This window comes from Thamnophis elegans, chromosome 5 (genome assembly GCF_009769535.1).
Source record: "Thamnophis elegans isolate rThaEle1 chromosome 5, rThaEle1.pri, whole genome shotgun sequence".
Lineage (NCBI taxonomy): Eukaryota > Metazoa > Chordata > Lepidosauria > Squamata > Colubridae > Thamnophis > Thamnophis elegans.
In genome coordinates, this window is record NC_045545.1 from 99081675 (window position 1) to 99102105 (window position 20431).

The window sequence follows — 20431 nt, forward strand, 5'->3', positions numbered from 1 at the left end:
CGTAGGGGTTGGAAACCGACGGATTCACAACAAGCGTCCTGGGGTCAGGTGACCGTAACAATTTACGAGTTGTGTAACAATTCCGAGCTCTGTTGCGGGTGTAAGTCGAGGACCCTCTGGGTCGTTCCTCCCAGCGGTGGAGGACAGGATGTGGCGTTAAATGGCAGCAAAAATCGAATAAGGAAATGGGTTTTCGCAAACATTGATTTATTTAGTCCGCTGCTTTCCCTCCCGACCGCCGTTGATGAGTTCCAGCGGCTTCCACAACCACAACTCCCATCATCCTTGAAGAGCCAAAGGCCGGGCTGCCCAGCCCCGCTGGAGAGTTTTCCCCTGCTTGGGAGAGGAGAGCCCCCTGCCCCGAAGGGTCTGCACACAACGCCGAACCTCCCAGACCTTGCGAGAGGAAAGTGGGCTGATTAAGCCCACCAGCTCTTCTCCCCAAAGTGTCTTGTTGTCCCTGAAGCCAACGGACGTAAGTCTGAGACGAAGGGGTGGGGGGAAGCGTCCGCTTGTGAACCATCCCTGGAAGAAAATGGGCAGGAACTCCCTTGCGTGTCTGAATGCATCCTCTGACGGAGGAAAATAGGGACTCCTGTTTCCCGAGGCTGTTGGTCCAGCCGCGCAGATCGTCCTTCAGGGCCTCTGCTTCGGATAACGACAGTTGGGGCAAACAGCCTCTCTCCAAGGGGCGCCAGGCCGGGTGCAGCCGCTGCTCACCGGTCCTTGGCTGCCCCTCGTTGTCTGGAGGGCGCCGAAAATCCTTCCCTTGCCCCCGGGGCTGCTCCACGGACGGCCTCTGCCGAGGATGAGCTGCCTCTGAGCGTGGTCCGGCATAGGGGGCTGCCCTTCAGGGTCAGCGGGGAGGACGAGGAGATCTGGGAGGGGGAGGGAAGAAGGTGGAAGCGGTCAACCACCAGGAGACGGGGAGTTCTAGTCCTGCCTTAGGCATGAGAGGCAGCTGGGTGACTTTGGGCCAATGACCAGGAGACGGAGAGTTCTAGTTTTGTCTTAGGAATGAAAGGCAGCTGGGTGACTTTGGGCCAAATGATCAGGAGACAGGGAGTTCTAGTGCTGCCTTAGCATGAAAGGCAGCTGGGTGACTTTGGGCCCACCACCAGGAGAGGGAGAGTTCTAGTTTTGCCTTAGGCATGAAAGGCAGCTGGGTGACTTTGGGCCAAATGACCAGGAGATGGAGAGTTCTAGTTTTGCTTTAGGTATGAAAGGCAGCTGGGTGACTTTGGGCTAATGACCAGGAGAAGGAGAGTTCTAGTTTTGTCTTAGGAATGAAAGGCAGCTGGGTGACTTTGGGCCTACCACCAGGAGATGGAGAGTTCTAGTTTTGCCTTAGGCATGAAAGGCAGCTGGGTGACTTTGGGCCAAATGACCAGGAGATGGAGAGTTCTAGTTTTGCTTTAGGCATGAAAGGCAGCTGGGTGACTTTGGGCTAATGACCAGGAGAAGGAGAGTTCTAGTTTTGTCTTAGGAATGAAAGGCAGCTGGGTGACTTTGGGCCTACCACCAGGAGATGGAGAGTTCTAGTTTTGCCTTAGGTATGATAGCCAACTGGGTGACTTTGGGCCAATCACCAGGAGACGGAGAGTTCTAGTCCCGCCTTAGGCATGAGAAGCAGCTGGGTGACTTTGCGCCAATGACCAGGAGATGGAGAGTTCTAGTTATGCTTTAGGCATGAAAGCTGTTTGGGAGACTTTGGGCCATTCACCAGGAGACGGTGAGTTCTAGTCCTGCCTTAGGCATGAAAGGCAGCTGGGTGACTTTGGGCCCAATGACCAGGAGACGGTGAGTTCTAGTCCTGCCTTAGGCATGAAAGGCAGCTGGGTGACTTTGGGCCCAATGACCAGGAGACGGTGAGTTCTAGTCCTGCCTTAGGCATGAAAGGCAGCTAGGTGACTTTCGGCCAATGACCAGGAGATGGAGAGTTCTAGTTTTGCTTTAGGCATGAAAGCTGTTTGGGAGACTTTGGGCCATTCACCAGGAGACGGTGAGTTCTAGTCCTGCCTTAGGCATGAAAGCCAGCTGGGTGACTTTGGGCCTACCACCAGGAGATGGGGAATTCTAGTTTTGCCTTAGGCACGAAAGCTTGCAGGGTTTCCTGGGACCCCAGAGGGATTTCCTCGTGTGGCCGTGCCGGAGTAGTGGCCACGGGACTCACCTCCACCAGGACGTAATCTCCCGGTTGGGCTCGGACAGCTGACGGCCCCTCCGTCCCGTTGCTCATCTCCACGTCCGGGAAGATGACCTTGATGCCGCCATCGTTCCTGCCCCACAGATCCAGAGGGGAGCGCTTGCTGGGCTGGGAGGGGGGGCGAAGAGATGGGGGGGATCAGGGGGGGATGGAAACGGAGGTCAAGAGACCAGGCAGCCACAGCATCCCACTGCACCCCACTGTTCCTGGGGCAGCCACTTGGGATTGGGGGTGGGGAGACGACTCACGATTGGGGGATTTTTCGCAGGGTCCATTTTATTTTCTGAATGATAAAAGCCGAGATTTGGGAAGGTCCTGCCCCCCCTCCCCCCCCCATCAAAATCAAATTGAACAACTGGAAGCCTTGACCTGGAGATCTGTCTGTCTGTCTCTCTGCCTACCGGTCTCTCTCTGTCTGTCTGTCTCTGTCTAAAGAGAATGTTGGACGTCTCTCTCTCTCTCCTTCTTTCTTTCTCACTCCCCCTTTCTCTCTCTCTTTCTCCCTCATTCTCTTTTATTCTCTTTCTCATTCGTTCTCTTTCTCTCTCTCTTTTTCACTTTCTCTCTTTCTCTTTCTCTATTTTTTTATTCTCTTTCTCTCCCTTTTTCATTCTCTCTCATTCTCTCTCATTCTCCCTATTTCATTCTATTTCCCTCTCTTTCTCTCTCTCTCTTGCTGTCTCCCTCTCATTCTCTCTCCCCGTCTCATTCGCTCTTTCTCTCTCCCTCATTCTCTCTTTTATTCTCTCTCTCTTTTTCACTTACTTTCTTTCTCCCTCATTCTCTCTCTCCCTCATTCTATTTACTTCTCTCCTTCTCTCTCCCTGTTTCTCCCTCTCTTTCTCTCTCTCCCTCTTCCTCCCTCCCTCCCTACATACCTATCTCTATCTCTAGAAAACGCTGGACAAGCATTTGTTAGGATGGTGTAAGGTTTCCTGCCTTCGGCTGAAGGGTGGACTAGAAGACCTTCAAGTCCCCTTCCGACCATATCCTTATTCTTATCATCCCTATTCCTATTCCGTTTTATTATATTCTATTGCTATCCATCTATCTCTCCCTCCCTCCCTCCCTGTCTATCAGCTGTATATATCCATCCATCCATCTTTCTTTTTCTTTTCCTTCCTTCCCATCATCTGTATCACCTCTCTTCTCCTTCCTTCCTTCCTCCCTCCCTTCCCATCCATCATGTCAATCACCTCTCTCCTTCCTTCCTTCCTTCCTTCCTTTCCTCCCTCCCTTTCTTCCCATCCATCATCTCCAACCGCTTCCTCCCTCTCTCTCTCCCCCTACCTATCTACTGAATCTATCTATCCATCCATCCTTTTTCTTTTCCTTCCTTCCTTCCCATCATCTCTATTAACTCTCTTCTCTTTCCTTCCTTTTCTTCCCTCCCCCCTTCCCATCCATCATGTCTATCACCTCTCTCTCCTTCCTTCCTTCTTTCTTTCCTTCCTTCCTTCCTCCCTCCCTCTCTTCCCATCCATCATCTCCAACCCCTCCCTCCCTCCCTCTCCCCCTACCTATCTATCATATCTATCTACCTACCTATCTATCTAGCCATCTATCCATCCATCCTTTTCTTTTCCTTCCTTCCTTCCCATCATCTCTATTAACTCTCTTCTCTTTCCTTCCTTTTCTTCCCTCCCCCCTTCCCATCCATCATGTCTATCACCTCTCTTCTCCTTCCTTCCTTCTTTCCTTCCTTCCTCTCTCCTTCCCTCCCTTCCCATCCATCATCTACAACCCCTCTCTCCCTCCCTCCCTCCCTCTCTCTCTCTCTCTCATTCCTGTGCCATTCCCTTCCCTCTCCCGAGTGACCCTGGAGGGGGCTCAGTGACCTCCAGGGGGCATCCCAGGCCTTCTCGTCTCCCCTCCTCACCTGCCCTGAAGCCCTGGGGACCCCAGGAAGTGTCGCCCCCTGACCAGCCAGAGCCAGCTAGCCCCAGGACCCGTACTCACCCCTTCCACCAGCACCACTTGTGTCTGGCCCACGGCTGCTGCGTGGAGGCGGGCGGCCTCTTCCCGGAAGACGGCGTTGAGCTCCTCCAGCCGACGGTGCTTCACTTCGGGAGGGACGTCGTCCAGCAGCCGGTGGAAGGCCCGCGTTTTCTGGGGAGCAGAGCGATGAAGAGCAGGAGGTCAGGATGAGTGAAGGCAGGAAGAGGTCAGGTTTCCCCCAAAATGCTCTAATTGATTCATGAGCCTCGAGCCGAGTTTCAAAAGAAAGCCAGTCATTTACTAACATCATTCTATAAAACCTTAGTAAGGCCACACCTAGGATAATGCATCCAGTTTTGGTCACCACACTATAAAAAAGATGCAGAGCCTCTAAAAAGAGTGCAGAGAAGAACAACAAAGAGGATTAGGGGACTGGAGGCCAAAACATACGATGGACGGTTGCAGGAACTGGGCCTGGCTAGTCTAGGGAAGAGAAGGACCAGGGGAGACAGGAGAGCATCTTCCAATATTTGAGGGGCTGCCCCAGAGAAGAGGAAGGGGGTCAAGCTATTCTCCAAAGCACCTGAAGGCCAGACAAGGAATAATGGATGGAAACTGATCAAGGAGAGATTCAACCTGGAAATAAGGAGGAATTTCCTGACAGGGAGAACAATCAACCCATGGAAGAGAAGTTCCCTTCGGAAGTTGTGGGAGCTTCATCCCTGGAGGCTTTCAAGGAGAGACTGGATGGCCATCTGTCCGAAATGCTGTAGGGTCTCCTGCTTGGCCGGGGGTGTGTGGGTTGGGGTTGGACTAGATGACCTCCAAGGTCCTTTCCAACTCTGTTATTCTGTTCATGGGCACACCTGCCACAGATGTGAATCAGCCCCTGAGGTGCCCAGGCCTCACCTGCCTCTGGCTGTAGGCGAAGATATAGGCGAAGTTGTAGCCGACCTCATGGAGGAGCGAGAGCGTCTGCAGATGATCGGCCTCCGTCTCCCCACAGAATCCGGCAATGAAGTCACTGGTCAGCGTTGCCCCTGCAAAACAGGGATTCCATTTTCAGAGAGTCCTCGTTTAGCGACCGTTTGGAGTTGCGGCGAATCCCCCCCCCAAAGGTACTTTTAACCCCATTTCCAAGTTCACCCAACCGCATCTTTCAAGTTGGACTTAAAAGATAAATGGCTGAGTTCATACATTACACCAGGCAATAATTATTATAATTGCCATTTCCATTAGTACTTTATTTTATTAATATTTCATTTCATTAACCTATAATATTTGACAAGTGCGTTACAATGATCACGTCATTCATAAGTGCAAATGGACAAGCAGGGCAAAATAAGGAAAATATTTTTATCCAGTTGAGGAAAATGTTTTGACATTCTTTGGTAAAGTTGCACATAAAAACAATGCTTAGTTCTTCCACAGGTACTATATTACTCATTGTATGATTGTACGGAGTTGAAATTATATATTTTTAATTCTTTTTCACTAAAGATATAGCAGATATAAAATATGGTTATTACGGAGCTGTTTTGTTAGAAAGAGAGCTTTGAAATATTAATATCAGAGATAATGTAAGTATATTAAAATACTGTACACCAGAGATTATGAATACAATAATCCAGTAATATTGAAATACTATGCAAATAAAGAACTGAGAAATGAAATAAAATAAAATAAAATACTGTACAAGTGAAGTTCTGATTCTGAATACCCTTTTTAATGATTGGATGCATAATAATTTTACTTTGCCAGTCAAAATCAACAAGATTGAGATCTCCATAGGAAATTTTATAATCATCACTAAATCACAACTGGGGAAATGTTTAGCTGAAGAAAATCTACCCGCTAAATGTCGGAAGTGTAATCAGAGACCAGGTGGTTCATATGCTCCTATGTGGTGGAAATGCCCAAAGGCCAAAAAATACTGGACTAAAACACATACCGTATTTTTCAGAGTATAAGACGCACCAAGATTTGGAAGAGGTGAATTTTTAAAAAAAAGGTTTTTGCATTCTGCAGGCCTCCCAAACCTTCTGCACGCCTCGTTTTTAGTGAAAAACAGGGGTATGCAGAGAGTTTGAGAGGCCTGCAAAGTGCTCCTGGAGGCTGGGGGGGGGGGGGCAAAAACGAGCAAAAAACAGCCCATTTTGCAATCCTTTTTGCCCTCCCCAGCCCCCAGGAGCACTTTGCAATCCTCCCAAACCCTCTGCACGTCCATTTTTGCGGGGTTTCAGGAGGCCAAAAATGCTGTATTCAGTGTATAAGACGCACCCAGATTATCACCCTCTTTTTTGGTGGGGGGGAAAGATGCGTCTTATACTCCGAACAATACAGTACTAGGTTAGAAAAAATAACAAAAGCAACATGATATGTTTATTAAGATTATTAGTACGGATTATCGTATCTCTACTTGAAATAAACTGCAGACAACACGCTGTTCAGATAGATATGGAATTTTCTATGTTTTAAACCAAAAAATGTATCAATAAAACATATATTCAAATAGCATAATTTGAGTCTGGAAGCCATTGGAAAGCATAAATGAGACACTCACCTGGTAAATAATCACGGAGACGGTATACAAGCTCCAGGTATGATTCCCGGGTGTACCTGGAAGGATGAGAATGTGGATGTCAAGCCCGAAACCAAGAATGACACAAGGATTCTTTCAAACTGAGTTCTCTACCTGCAGACAGAATCTTGCCAGGCTGAAGACTCTTCGCTCTGTATATAAACTCTGGGCACTGTTGAGGAGGGACTGTCTTCCTCCTCTTTCTCTCACACACAGACTGTTATCTCTTACTCCTCTGCAATGCCCCCCTCCCTCTTAGGATGCCACCTCCTAACTATATTCCACCACATCATGTGTAGACTCCCTCACCTGGGGACTTCAACTCCCAGAATTCCTCAGTCGCCGTGTCTCAGGCCCCAAACCAAGAGGGACACGTGGTGATTCTTCCAAGATGAGTGTTGTTTCACACCTACAGACAGAATCTTGCCAGACTGAAGACTCTACTAGAGCCGAGGTGGCGCAGTGGTTAGGGTGCAGTACTGCAGGCCACTTCAGCTGACTGCTATCTGCAGTTCGGCGGTTCTAATCTCACCGGCTCAAAGGTTGACTCAGCCTTCCATCCTTCCGAGGTGGGTGAAATGAGGACCCGGATTGTTGTTGGGGGCAATATGCGGACTCTGTAAACCGCTTAGAGAGGGCTGAAAGCCCTATGAAGCGGTATATAAGTCGAACTGCTATTGCTATTGCTACTATCTGAATCCACAATATACTCTGGGAATTATTAGGGAGAGGCTGTCTTCACTCTCTCTCACACACACACACATAAAATCTGGCCTGAGTTGCCTCTTCTTCCTCTGGAAACTGACTTCTCCCTCCTGGGAGATCCATTTCCTCACCACATTCTATCCAGGGGACAAAATTAGGCAGCCTCAAATCCTCTCCAAACACACAGATCCGTGTGCTGAAGTGGGATAGGTCCGTGATGGGGAACCAATGGCACGCGTGCCACACGGAGCCATATTTGATGGCACACCAGTTGTCAGCTCCGGCACGCATGTGCGCGACGGCCACCTGATTTTCAGCCTTCCAGAGAGCTGGGGGAGGCTGGGGAGGGCAAAACCCACCAACGGGCCAACTGGAAGTTCGGAAAAAATCCGTTTCTGGCTTCCAGAGGGCCTTCGTGGGGCCCAGGGAGGCCGTTTTCACCCTCCCCAGGCTTTAGGAAAGGCTCCGGAGCCTTTGGTGGGGTTGCATGCACATGCACACGGGCGGGAGGGGGGGATTGAGTGGGCACATGTGCCTGCGCGATAGCACACGTGCGCAATTTTGGCACGCCGTAAGAAAAAGGTTGGCCGCCACTGGGAATGGGTGTTCTGCTTTGCACTGCAAACCAGAATCTACGTCAACTGGTGGAAATCATTGTTGGAATGTATTTCTATGCAACAACTACAGCAACCTTCAGCCAGGAGATGGCGGTATTTACATGTCTGGATCCAGAGGCTTTATAGGACCCTGGGGAGGGCAAAAACAGCCTCCCCCACTGCCCTCCCGGAAGCTTCAGAAGCTTCTTTGAAACCTCTGGAGTCCAAAAACCAGCCCTACGGGCAAAGCGGACGTTCGGAGACATACTCCTGAGGACTAAAACCGGCCCTACTTCCAGTTTGCTCATAGGGTTGTTTTTGAACCCTCCAGAGCCTTCAGAGGAGCCTCCTGAAGGCTCCGGAGGGCTAAAACCGGCCCTACGAGCAAACCAGAAGTCCGTTCCCGAACTTCCGGTTTGCCGGTAGGGCTGCTTTTTTTGCGCTCTGGAGGGTTCAGGGAAGCTCCTGAAGTCTCCGGAAGGCAAAAAAATGGCCTCAAAAGAAGGCCGAAGTCAGCTGGCCAGCACATGTAACACCTCGGGTGCCCGGACAAATGGCACGCGTGCCACAGGTTCGTCATCACGGTTCTAGTGTTTCCTGTTACTGTTATATAGTTAAGCAGTAAAGCACATGGTGACTGTGCTCTTTGCTCTGATACGAATTTCCTCAACGTTTTAGCAGAACGGGCTGCTGAAAGGGGGGGTGTCACATTGCTGCAGGTTTTCAAGGTGCATAACGGCCCCTGCAGACACTCACGTACACACAAACACACATCTCACCCCCTCTTCATGGCCTCCAGGACACGGGAGCTGCCGCTTTGGGCGGGAAGATGCACCTGTTTGCAGATATTGTGTCTTCCCCGCATGACCTCGAAGACCTGCGAAACGCAAAGAAGTCGTCATTGGCACCCGGCTGCTGTCTGTCGGCGAGGAGGAGGATCAGCGGGGGGCCCAACCCACCTCATCCGGGAAGTCTTTGGGGTGCGGAGAAGTGAAGCGGATCCTCATCTCTGGGTCCACGGCGGCCACTCGGTCCAGAAGCTCTGCAAAACGCAGCCCCCCTTTTTTGGCTTTGTAGACGGTCCGGAATCCTTGTCTGAGCTCAGGGGACGCCAAGGAGAGGAACTGGACCTCGGAGGTGTCCCGGTAACTGTTGACGTTCTGGCCCAAAAGGGTCACTTCCTTCACACCCTACGGGGAGAGAAGAGATGGGGAGATGCTTGTCCATTGCTTCCTGTTTATGACCACTGCTGTGTCCCAAGTTCAATGGGGAAGACAGATTCACTGCCCGCTTATCAATTGCAGTGATTCACTTAACTACTGCGGCAAGAAAGGTTGCAAAATGGGAGCAAAACTCACTTAACAAATGTCTCACTGAACAACGGAAATGTTGGGCTCATTTGTGACCATTGAGTACTACCTGCACTGCAGGCTAAGCCACTGCTCACTGCCAGCAGTTTGATTCTCACCAGCTCAAAGTTGACTCAACCTTCCCTCCTTCCGAGGTCAGTAAAATGAGGACCCAGATTGTTGGGGGCAAGAGGCTCTGTCTGTCTGTCTGTCTATCGTCTCTCTCTATATCTCTCTCTCTCTATGTTATGCTATCTCTCTATTTCTATATCTATATCTGCCTGTCTGTCTATGCAGTCTATCTATCATCTATCTATCTGTCTGTCTCTCTCTCTTTTATGCTATCTATCTCTATCTATTTCTATATCTATATCAGTCTGTCTATGAAGTTTATCTGTCTGTCTATCTATCTATCATCTATCTATCCATCCATCCATCCATCCATCCATCCCTAATCTATGTATGTCAATCTATCATAGCTAGCTCTCTGGTTATCATGTATCTATCATATCTATCTATCTATCTATCTATCTATCTATCTATCTATCTATCTATCTATCTATCTATCTATCATCTATCTATCTATCTAATCTACCTACCTACCTACCTATGTACCTACCTACCTACCAACCTCTATCTATCTATCTATCTATCTATCTATCTATCTATCTATCTATCTATCTATCTATCTATCCATCCATCCATCCATCCATCCATCCATCCATCCATCCATCCATCCATCCATCCCTAATCTATGTATGTCAATCTATCATAGCTAGCTCTCTGGTTATCATGTATCTATCATATCTATCTATCTATCTATTATCTCTCTCTCTCTCTCTCTCTCTCTCTCTCTCTCTCTACCTACCTACCTACCTACCTACCTACCTACCTTCCTACCTACCTACCCATCCATCCATCCATCCATCCACCCATCTGTATCACCTGCCTGCCTGCAAACTCAGAGACCTGAAGTCCACCCATTTGAAAGCATAGCCGGCTGGAGAATTCTGGGAGTTGAAGTCCACAAGCCTTAAAGTTTCAAGGTTGGACACCCCTGGTATATGGTCTCCTGCTTGAGCAGGGGGGGTTGGACTAGAAGACCTCCAAGGTCCCTTCCAACGCTTCTGTTCCTCTGTTCTGGATTCCCCCATCACCCAGAAGGGGCTGAGAGGACCCTCTCCCCACCTTGGGCAGAGTTTTTTAGACCGGACTCATCAGGCCTGGTCAAAGGCCTCTTACCTGGTCTGAGAGCATCTGTACCTCCTGGAGAATGGAGGCCAAGGGCCGGCTCCGTTCCCGCCCACGCGTGAAGGGGACGATGCAGTAGCTGCACATGTTGTCACAGCCACGCATGATGGACCTGGGGAGAGAGAAAGCAATTCCCAGAGAGCATGAATGGCTTTTTCAAGAGGCAACTCGACTTTCTGGGTCTTTTTTCTGAAGCCGTTTCGCTTCTCATCCAAGAAGCTTCTTCAACTCTGACTGGATGGAGAGGGGGGATGGAAGGATTTATATGCAGCTGTCTGCAAAGGACGCAGACTCATCTCCCAACACAGCCTGTGACCGTGTTCAACGGTGAAGGGACTCGGGACAGAAAACATCCTGCAGCAAGCACAGCTTCGCCTACACAAGTCATTTCCGCAGTTCCAAGAAGGCCCCGCCCCCATTTGCACCAGTCAGGTGACCCTGAGGACAGAGATAAACCTCCAGGTGGCCTCAACGTCCCTCTCAAAGGATGCAAACGACCAGCTTTGTCTGCAAGGAGCATCAATCCTTCCCTTCACCCTCCAGTCAGAGCTGAAGAAGCTTCTTGGATGAGAAGCAAAATGTCTTTGAGGGGGGAAAAAAACTCCAAGAAACTCCAGCTGTCTTTTGGAAAACCACCTCTGGAACAACCATGGCCTGGACGATGGAGAATCTCCATAGACAAGATGCAGAACTGCAGTTTTTTTTTTGTTTGTTTTGCAAAAGGAGATCAGCACCAGGCATGCTAGATCTCATCAGGAGCACAAATGGAACTATTGAAGCATTTTTATTCCAGTAATACTCTCTCTCATATCTCTTTCTATCTACATCTAACTATCTAGGCTCTATTTATCATTTATCATTATTTAGCTGTTTAGCTATCTGGCGAGCTTCATCTATTTAGCTATCAACTCTATCAATCCCTAATCTAATCTATGTATGTCAATCTATCATAGCTAACTCTCTGGTTATCATGTATCTATCTATCCATCCATCCATCCATCCATCCATCCATCCATCCATCCATCCATCCATAATCTATGTATGTCAATCTATCATAGCTAGCTCTCTGGTTATCATGTATCTATCATATCTATCTATCTATCTATCTATCTATCTATCTATCTATCTATCTATCTATCTATTTATCCATCCATCCATCCATCCATCCATCCATCTATCCATCCCTAATCTAATCTATGTATGTCAATCTATCATAGCTAGCTCTCTGGTTATCATGTATCTATCATATCTATCTATCTATCTATCTATCTATCTATCTATCTATCTATCTATTTATCCATCCATCCATCCATCCATCCATCCATCCATCCATCTATCCATCCCTAATCTAATCTATGTATGTCAATCTATCATAGCTAACTCTCTGGTTATCATGTATCTATTATATCTATCTATCTATCTATCTATCTATCTATCTATCTATCTATCTATCCATTCATCCATCCATCCATCCCTAATCTAATCTATGTATGTCAATCTATCATAGCTAACTCTCTGGTTATCATGTATCTATCCATCCATCCATCCATCCATCCATCCATCCATCCATAATCTATGTATGTCAATCTATCATAGCTAGCTCTCTGGTTATCATGTATCTATCATATCTATCTATCTATCTATCTATCTATCTATCTATCTATCTATCTATCTATCCATCCATCCATCCATCTATCCATCCCTAATCTATGTATGTCAATCTATCATAGCTAACTCTCTGGTTATCATGTATCTATTATATCTATCTATCTATCTATCTATCTATCTATCCATTCATCCATCCATCCATCCATCCCTAATCTAATCTATGTATGTCAATCTATCATAGCTAACTCTCTGGTTATCATGTATCTATCATATCTATCTATCTATCTATCTATCTATCTATCTATCTATCTATCTATCTATCTATCATCTATCTATCTATCTATCTATCTATCTATCCATCCATCCATCCATCCATCCATCCATCCATCCATCCATCCATCCATCCATCCATCCATCCATCCATCCCTAATCTAATCTATGTATGTCAATCTATCATAGCTAACTCTCTGGTTATGTATCTATCCTATCTATCTATCTATCTATCTATCTATCTATCTATCTATCTATCTATCTATCTATTTATCCATCCATCCATCCATCTATCCATCCCTAATCTAATCTATGTATGTCAATCTATCATAGCTAACTCTCTGGTTATCATGTATCTATCATATCTATCTATCTATCTATCTATCTATCTATCTATCTATCTATCTATCTATCATCTATCTATCTATCTATCTATCTATCTATCTATCTATCCATCCATCCATCCATCCATCCATCCATCCATCCATCCATCCATCCATCCATCCATCCCTAATCTAATCTATGTATGTCAATCTATCATAGCTAACTCTCTGGTTATCATGTATCTATTATATCTATCTATTATCTATCTATCTATGTATCCATCCATCCATCCATCCATCCATCCATCCCTCCCTCCCTCCCTCCCTAATCTAATCTAGCTATGTCAATCTATCATAGCTAGTTACCTAATTATCATCTATCTACCGTGTTTCCCCAAAAATAAGACAGGGTCTTATTTTCTTTTGACCCCCGAAATAAGCGCTTGGCCTTATTTATTTATTTGGGGGAGGAGGTGTCTTACTATTTCTGAAGTGCAGGAGTCAGCGAGCGTGGTCACCTCAGGGCTGCTGCTGCGTTGCAATATTTTCAGGGGAGGGCTTATTTTAGCCCATGCGCTCAAAAATCCAATTAGGCTTATAATCCGGGGAGGTCTTATTTTTCAGGGAAACAGGGGTAGTTATCACCTTTCTAGCTGTCTCTGTCTCTCTCTCCAAGGGAGACAGGCAGCTTAAAAATAGGAACTATACATCAGTCAATCAATTAATTAATCAATCAGTGTTCACCTAACCCTCACCCAGACCCCTTCCCCAAGGAAGATGGGTGGTGGTTAGGAAACATGAACTATGTATATATATTGATCAACCAACCAACCAATCGATCAATCAATCCCGGACATTTTCCACCTTCCTGGCTCCCAGGTTGGGTCAAAGCAGCAAGAAACCAGGGTTCCCCCTTACACGAAGGCTGTGGGGGCGCCAGGGCTGAGGTGGACGGGCAGAATGTCTGCGTAGGTCTCGTCCAGAGAGAGCAGGACGTTGGCCGCCTGCTGGCCGGATTCCGCCACCGCCAAGAGCCTGGGCAGGTCCCGGTAAGCGTCTGGGCCGGCTACAATGTCGACCAATTTCTCCTCGTCCAAAATCTTCTCCTTCAGCCTCTCGGCCATACAGCCTGCAAGGAGAGACAGAAGGGTGAGCTGAAGAGAAGGGCACGAAACCTTCATCCAAAGACGCCACGTGATTTCTCCTCCCGGCCACAGATTTTACAGGTTCATTTTTTTTTTAATAAAAATAGTTTCCATGAAACATTTTTACCTTTTAAAAACAAAAAAAAGAGACACAACAAACAAAGAAAAAAAAAGGAGATAAGCTTAACCATATAAAATACCGTATTTTTTGGAGTATAAGACGCACCTTTTTTCCTCAAATAAGAGGCTGAAAATCTGGGTGCATCTTATACACCGAATACAGCATTTTTTGCCTCCCGAAACCCCGCCCCTTTCACCAAAATGGCCATGCATAGCCTTATGGAGGCCTTCAGAGAGCTCCTGGGGGCTGGGGAGGGCAGAAATGAGCAATAAATGGGCCATCTCCCCCCCCCCCGCCCCCAGAAGCTCTCTGAAAGCCTCCTATGCATGCAATTTTTTTTGACAAAAAACAGGCCTGTTTTCGCAAAAAATGGGGCAATTTTTGTTTGTCCCCCCCAGCACTCTGCAAGCCCCCCCCCCAAAGCTATTCATGCTTTTAAAAAAAAAACGGGCCAGTTTTCACAAAAAACGGGCCGTTTGGGGGAGATTTGCAGAGTGCAAAAACTTTCTTTTTCCCCTTTTGGAAAGCTCTTTTAACTAATTGAAGAGAATTAGATTGATCAAGTGCTGTGCCAGCAGAAACACCTACCTATCTACTGTATTTCTCTCTCTCTCTCAATATTTCTCTCTCTCTATCCCTTTACCTACCTATCTACACACGCACTCTCTCTCTCTACCTATCTACTGTATTTCTCTCTCTCTTTCTCTCTCTCTCTATCCCTCACCCAGCTGGCTTTCATGGCTAAAGCAGAACTAGAACTCACCGTCTCCTGATGATTGGCCTAAAATCCAGCCAGCTGGGAACTAGAGCTCACTGCCTCCTAGTAATTGGCCCAAAGTCACCTAGCCAGCTTTCATGGCTGGGGCAGGGCTAGAACTCCCGGTCTCCCAGTTCTTATAGCCTGGTGCCTTCACCACTGACCTGGGATATCGAGGTGAGGCCCCTTCTAACTATGGGGAGCTCCAGCTTTCGAAAGACCTGGCCTAACCACCGATCCCAGTCCTAAGTTCCCAACCCAGAGGAGAAAACAACCTCCCCCAAAAATGGGAAATTCACCTACCTGATTTCCAGATAGCAATAGCAATAGCAGTTAGACTTATATACCGCTTCATAGGGCTTTCAGCCCTCTCTAAGCGGTTTACAGAGTCAGCATATTTGCCCCCAACAACAATCCGGGTCCTCATTTCCCCCACCTCGGAAGGATGGAAGGCTGAGTCGAGATGACGCAGTGGTTAAATGCAGCACTGCAGGCTACTTCAGCTGACTGCAGTTCTGCAGTTCGGCTGTTCAAATCTCACCGGCTCAGGGTTGACTCAGCCTTCCATCCTTCCAAGGTGGGGGAAATGAGGACCCGGATTGTTGTTGGGGGCAAATATGCTGACTCTGTGAACCGCTTAGAGAGGGCTGAAAGCCCTATGAAGCGGTATATAAGTCGAACTGCTATTGCTATTGTGTGTGTAGTGGAAGTTTTGGGGTGAAGAGAGAGGGAGAGAAAGAGAAAGAGAGAGAAAGTCACAGGAAGGCTGAAAGAAAGAAGAAAGGGAAGGGAGGGAGGAGGGAAGGAGGAAATGAGAAGGGAATGAGAAAGGAATAAGAGGAAGGGAGGAAGAGAGCCGAGGTGGCGCAGTGGTTAAATGCAGTACTGCAGGCCACTTCAGCTGACTGTTATCTGCAGTTCAGCGGTTCAAATCTCACCGGCTCAAGGTTGACTCAGCCTTCCATCCTTCCGAGGTGGGTGAAATGAGGACCCGGATTGTTGTTGGGGGCGATATGCTGACTCTGTAAACCGCTTAGAGAGGGCTGAAAGCCCTATGAAGCGGTATATAAGTCTAACTGCTATTGCTATTGAGTCAACCCTGAGCCGGTGAGATTTGAACAGCCGAACTGCAGAACTGCAGTCAGCTGAAGTAGCCTGCAGTGCTAGCATTTAACCACTGTGCCACCTCGGCTCCATGCTCCCACTCCAAGCCCCCAGGTGGTCTCCCTTCCCGTAAGACCCTTTGCTATGAGCGTTCCTATTACCTAAGATCCCGATCTGCAGAGACCTCCGTGAACGTTGCCGTTTCGTCTTCAGAGTTTTGAATACCCGCAACCGATTCCAGACCGTCTGCTCGGCCTTCTCCCTGCCAAGCAACGAAACACGGATGAAACTTTGACCAGGCCTGAAGTGTCACTCAAAACTCTGCTCGAGGTAGAAGAAGAGGCCCTGTGTGCTTCCCAGCCCCTTCTGGGAAGTGGGGAATCCAGAACAGAACAATAGAGTTGGAAGGGACCTTGGAGGTCTTCTAGTCCACTCCCGTTTAAGTAGGAAACCCCAAGTACCATTTCAGACAAATGGCTGTCCAGTCTCTTCTTAAAAACTTCCAGTGATGGAGCATTCACAACTTCTGGAGGCAACTTCTCTTCCACTGGTTTATTGTCCTCCCTGTTAGGAAATTTCTCCTTGATTTTCAGTTGGATTTCTCTTTAATAGGTTTCCATCCCTTACTTCTTGTCCTGCCTTCAGGTGCTTTGGAGAATAGGTTGAACCCCCCACCCCCACCCCTTCTTTGGCGCAACCCCTCAAATATTGGAAGGCTGCTATCCTTTTCAATAGATAGAATAGAATAAGAGACTTGGAAGGGACCTTGGAGATCTTCTAGTCCAACCCCCTGCCTAGGCAGGAAACCCTATACTGTTTCAGACAAATGGCTGTCCAACATCTTCTTAAAGAATTCACAACTTCTGGAGGCAACTTCTGTTCCACTGGTTAATTGTTCTCACTGTCAGGAAGTTTCTCCTTAGTTCTAAGTTGCTTCTCTCCTTGATTAGTTTCCACCCATTGCTTCTTGTCCTGCCCTCAGGTGCCTTGGAGAATAGTTTGACTCCCTCTTCTTTGTGGCAACCCCTGAGATATTGGAAGACTGCTATCATGTCTCCCCTGGTCCTTCTTTTCATCAAACTAGACATACCCAATAACAGAATACCCGAGTTGGAAGGGCGCTCAGAGGTCATCTAGTCCAACCTCCTGCTCAATCAGGAAACCCTACACCATTCTAGAGAAACACCTGCCCAGTCTCTTCTTAAAAGCTTCCAGTGTTGGAGCACCCACAACATCCTGGTGGCAAGCAGTTCCACCGGCCAATTGCTCTTGGCATCAGGAAATCCCTCCTTAATTCCAAGATGGCTTCTCTCCTTGATTAGTTTCCACCCATTGCTTCTTCTTCTACCCTCAGGTGCCTTGGAGAATAGTTTGACTCCCTCTTCTTTGGGGCAACCCCTGAGATATTGGAAGACTGCTATCATGTCTCCCCTGGTCCTTCTTTTCATTAAACTAAGACATACTCAATTCCTGCAACCGTTCTTCATGTGTTTCAGCCTCCAGTCCCCTTATCATCTTTGATGATCAAGTCCATGTTCTAAAAGGAGCACAGCTCAGGGGCACCTGGGGTTTCCTCCCCCCTTTCAGAGACCCCCCCAAAGACAGGCCCACAGGAAGGCGTCAACCATCTAAACCAAATCACAAGGTTGTGTGGATAAGGATCCATAAACCAATTAAGGCTGTAACCTTTTCATAAGGGCAAATGAATTTTTGATTCATGGGTCCAGTCCATGCAACTCACACAGGGGGTTGTGACTGAACTGATTTTTCTATTGGGGGGGGGATTCCAACCCATCACCCCCCCACCCTCCCCAAAGGAGCTGTTTGCATAAAAATCAGAGTCAGAAAGAAACAAGTAGCGACCAAAACTGAATGCAGGATTCCAAGTGTGGCCTCACCAAGGCCTTATATAAAGTGGTATCAACCCTTCAGGTGATCTTGATTCTCTCCCTCTGTTGATGCAGCCTAGAACTGTGTTGGCTTTTTTGGCAGCTGCTGCACACGGCCGGCTCCTATTTAAACGGTTGCCCACTAGATAAATGGTGCTGCACATTGCAGTTATTTCCAAATCCAAACAAATCAGCAAACTCTTACCTGATGGAACATGTGACAAGCAAAACCACGTCAGCCTGAAACAGAGGAGGGAGCTGGAATTATTAAACACGAACAGGGAGAGGAAGAAACATTTCCTCCTTCTGTGGGATCAAACCTTCCTTATCTATAGAGAGAGAGAAGACTTAAAAAGCTCCATTTGAGCAGAAAAAGTGCAGCCTCCAGCATTCAGGCTTCACTCAGAAAAAGGGAGGCAGAATCTGCTGCTCCAAAAGTTTCAATTTTATGACACAACATTAATAACCTTTAATGCAGGGAGCTTCAAACTTGGGAACTTTAACTGGCTGGGGAATTCTGGGAGTTGAAGTCCACAAGTCTTAAAGTTCCCAAGTTTGGACACCCCTGCATTAATTGAATTTTGGGTCAGCGTGGAAGAGACAGGACTGTTGTGTCACAAGACACAGTGTGACTCTGTCGGGATGTTGGACCGAAGAGGGGGGGGGTAGTTGGTGCTGAGTTTGGTTGGGTTTTTTTGCAGACGTTTCATTACCAAACTTAGGAACATCATCAATGCTAGAAGGGAGTGGGGAGAAAGAGGATTGAGGGGTCCCTGGCTCTCTCTGAGCTTAAGTTGTTTTCTTGCAGATGTTTCATTAGTCAACCAGGGAACATCATCAGTGCTCAGAGGAGGAGGAGGAGGAGGAGGAGGAGGAGGAGGAGGAGGAGGAAGAAGAAGAATATAGCAATAGCAGTTAGACTTATATACCGCTTCATGGGGCTTTCAGCCCTCTCTAAGCGGTTTACAGAGTCAGCATATCGCCCCCAACAACAATCCGGGTCCTCATTCCACCCACCTCGGAAGGATGGAAGGCTGAGTCAACCCTGAGCCGGTGAGATTTGAACAGCCGAACTGCAGAACTGCAGTCAGCTGAAGTAGCCTGGAGTGCTGCACTCTAACCACTGCGCCACCTCGGCTCAGTGAAGAAGAGGGAGTAGGAGGAGAAAGAGAAGCAGGAGGAGGAGGAAGAAGAGGGAGGAGGAAGAGGAAGAGAAGAGAAGCAGGAGGAGGAAGAGGAGAAGAAAGAGAAGCAGGAGGAGGAGAAGAAGAAAGAGAAGCAGGAGGAGGAAGAGGAGAAGAAAGAGAAGCAGGAGGAGGAGAAGAAGAAAGAGAAGCAGGAGGAGAAGGAGGAGGAGAAGAAGAAGAAAGAGAAGCAAGAGGGAGGAAGAGGACTGAGTGATCTTTGGAGTGGCTTTGGTCATTTTTCTGGCAGACATTTCATTACCGAACTTAGGAACATCATCAATGCTAGAAGGGAGTGGGGAGGAAGAGGATTGGGGGGCCCTCGGTGCTCTCTGAGCTTGGTGGCTTTCTTGTAGGCGTTTCATGACCCAACTAGGCAATGTCACGAGGGTTGCTGGTTCCTTGATATTGTTTCCTCCTTGACTGTCGATTTTGTGGTAATCTTAGTGAAGATTACCTTGTTTTCCAGATCAAAAGAAAACCACTCAACAGATAAACAAGCCATCAGTAAACAATAGTCTAATCAAGGAACCAGCAGGAACATTGACACCAATGCTGACAAGCCAGTTGTATCTAAACAGAGAGAAAACCCCCGCTCCCTTCTAGTACCAATGACGTTACCTAGTTGGGTCATTAAACGTCTGCAAGGGGGGGACCACCAAGGGCCCCTCAACCCCCAGATTGGGCACTGGGTCTGCCTGGGGCAGGGCAACGAACTGGCACTCCCGTTATTCCAGCCACTGAGAGGCCACAGCTGGAAAGTGCCCAGCCTGGACTTTGAGTACCTCTGCCAGGTTGCTGGTCCTCTGGTAGCCGCTCCGCTGGAGGATAGCCCAGGCCGTCTCCGTGTCGCTGACATTCATCTGGCATCCGTACGTCTCCAGGTAGACTACGAGGCGGAGGGGGAGGAGGGGAGGGGGAGGAGGAAGAGGAGGTGAAGGAGGAGGCGGAGGAAGAGGAAGAAGAGGGGGAGGAGGAGGAAAAAGAGGAGGAGGTGGTGGTGAAGGAGGAGGAAGAGAAGGGGACGAGGAGGAGAAAGAGAAGGAGGAGGAGGTGATGAAGGAGGAGGAGGTGAAGGAGAAAGAAGAGCGGGGGGAGGAGGAAAAGATGGTGGAGGAGGAGGAGATTCACTTAACAACCATAGCTTAACAACTGTGGCAAGAAAAGTTGTAAAATGGGAGCAGAACTTACTTAACACCTGTCTCAGCATAAACATTTCCGTATAGTGTTTGGATCTCACAACAATGACATTTTATACCCATTACGTAGGTATGTGTAGTCAGTCAGATTACCTGTCCGTTGATCCTTTCTTTTATATAATTACTAGCCATACAGAGACATATCCGATTCCTTCCTACCACACGTTCTTAATACCCTAATTTCCAATTCTTAGCTTGTCTGTGT

At 47.8% G+C, this 20431-nt stretch overlaps 1 protein-coding gene across 1 annotated transcript; it reads right to left on the reverse strand.

Moving 5' to 3' along the window:
- Positions 1-139: 139 nt before the first annotated feature.
- CDK5RAP1 (CDK5 regulatory subunit associated protein 1) lies at positions 140-20243 on the reverse strand. The gene is made up of 13 exons (XM_032218644.1): positions 20219-20243; positions 19813-19973; positions 18049-18083; positions 16116-16216; positions 13746-13956; positions 10618-10738; positions 8986-9216; positions 8806-8903; positions 6708-6763; positions 5054-5184; positions 4166-4315; positions 2174-2314; positions 140-878 (listed from the first exon to the last, which is right to left on the reverse strand). Exons 1-13 carry the CDS (start codon positions 20241-20243, stop codon positions 717-719), a joined length of 1623 nt encoding a protein of 540 aa, XP_032074535.1. The 3' UTR covers positions 140-716.
- Between the last annotated feature and the right edge of the window lie 188 nt (positions 20244-20431).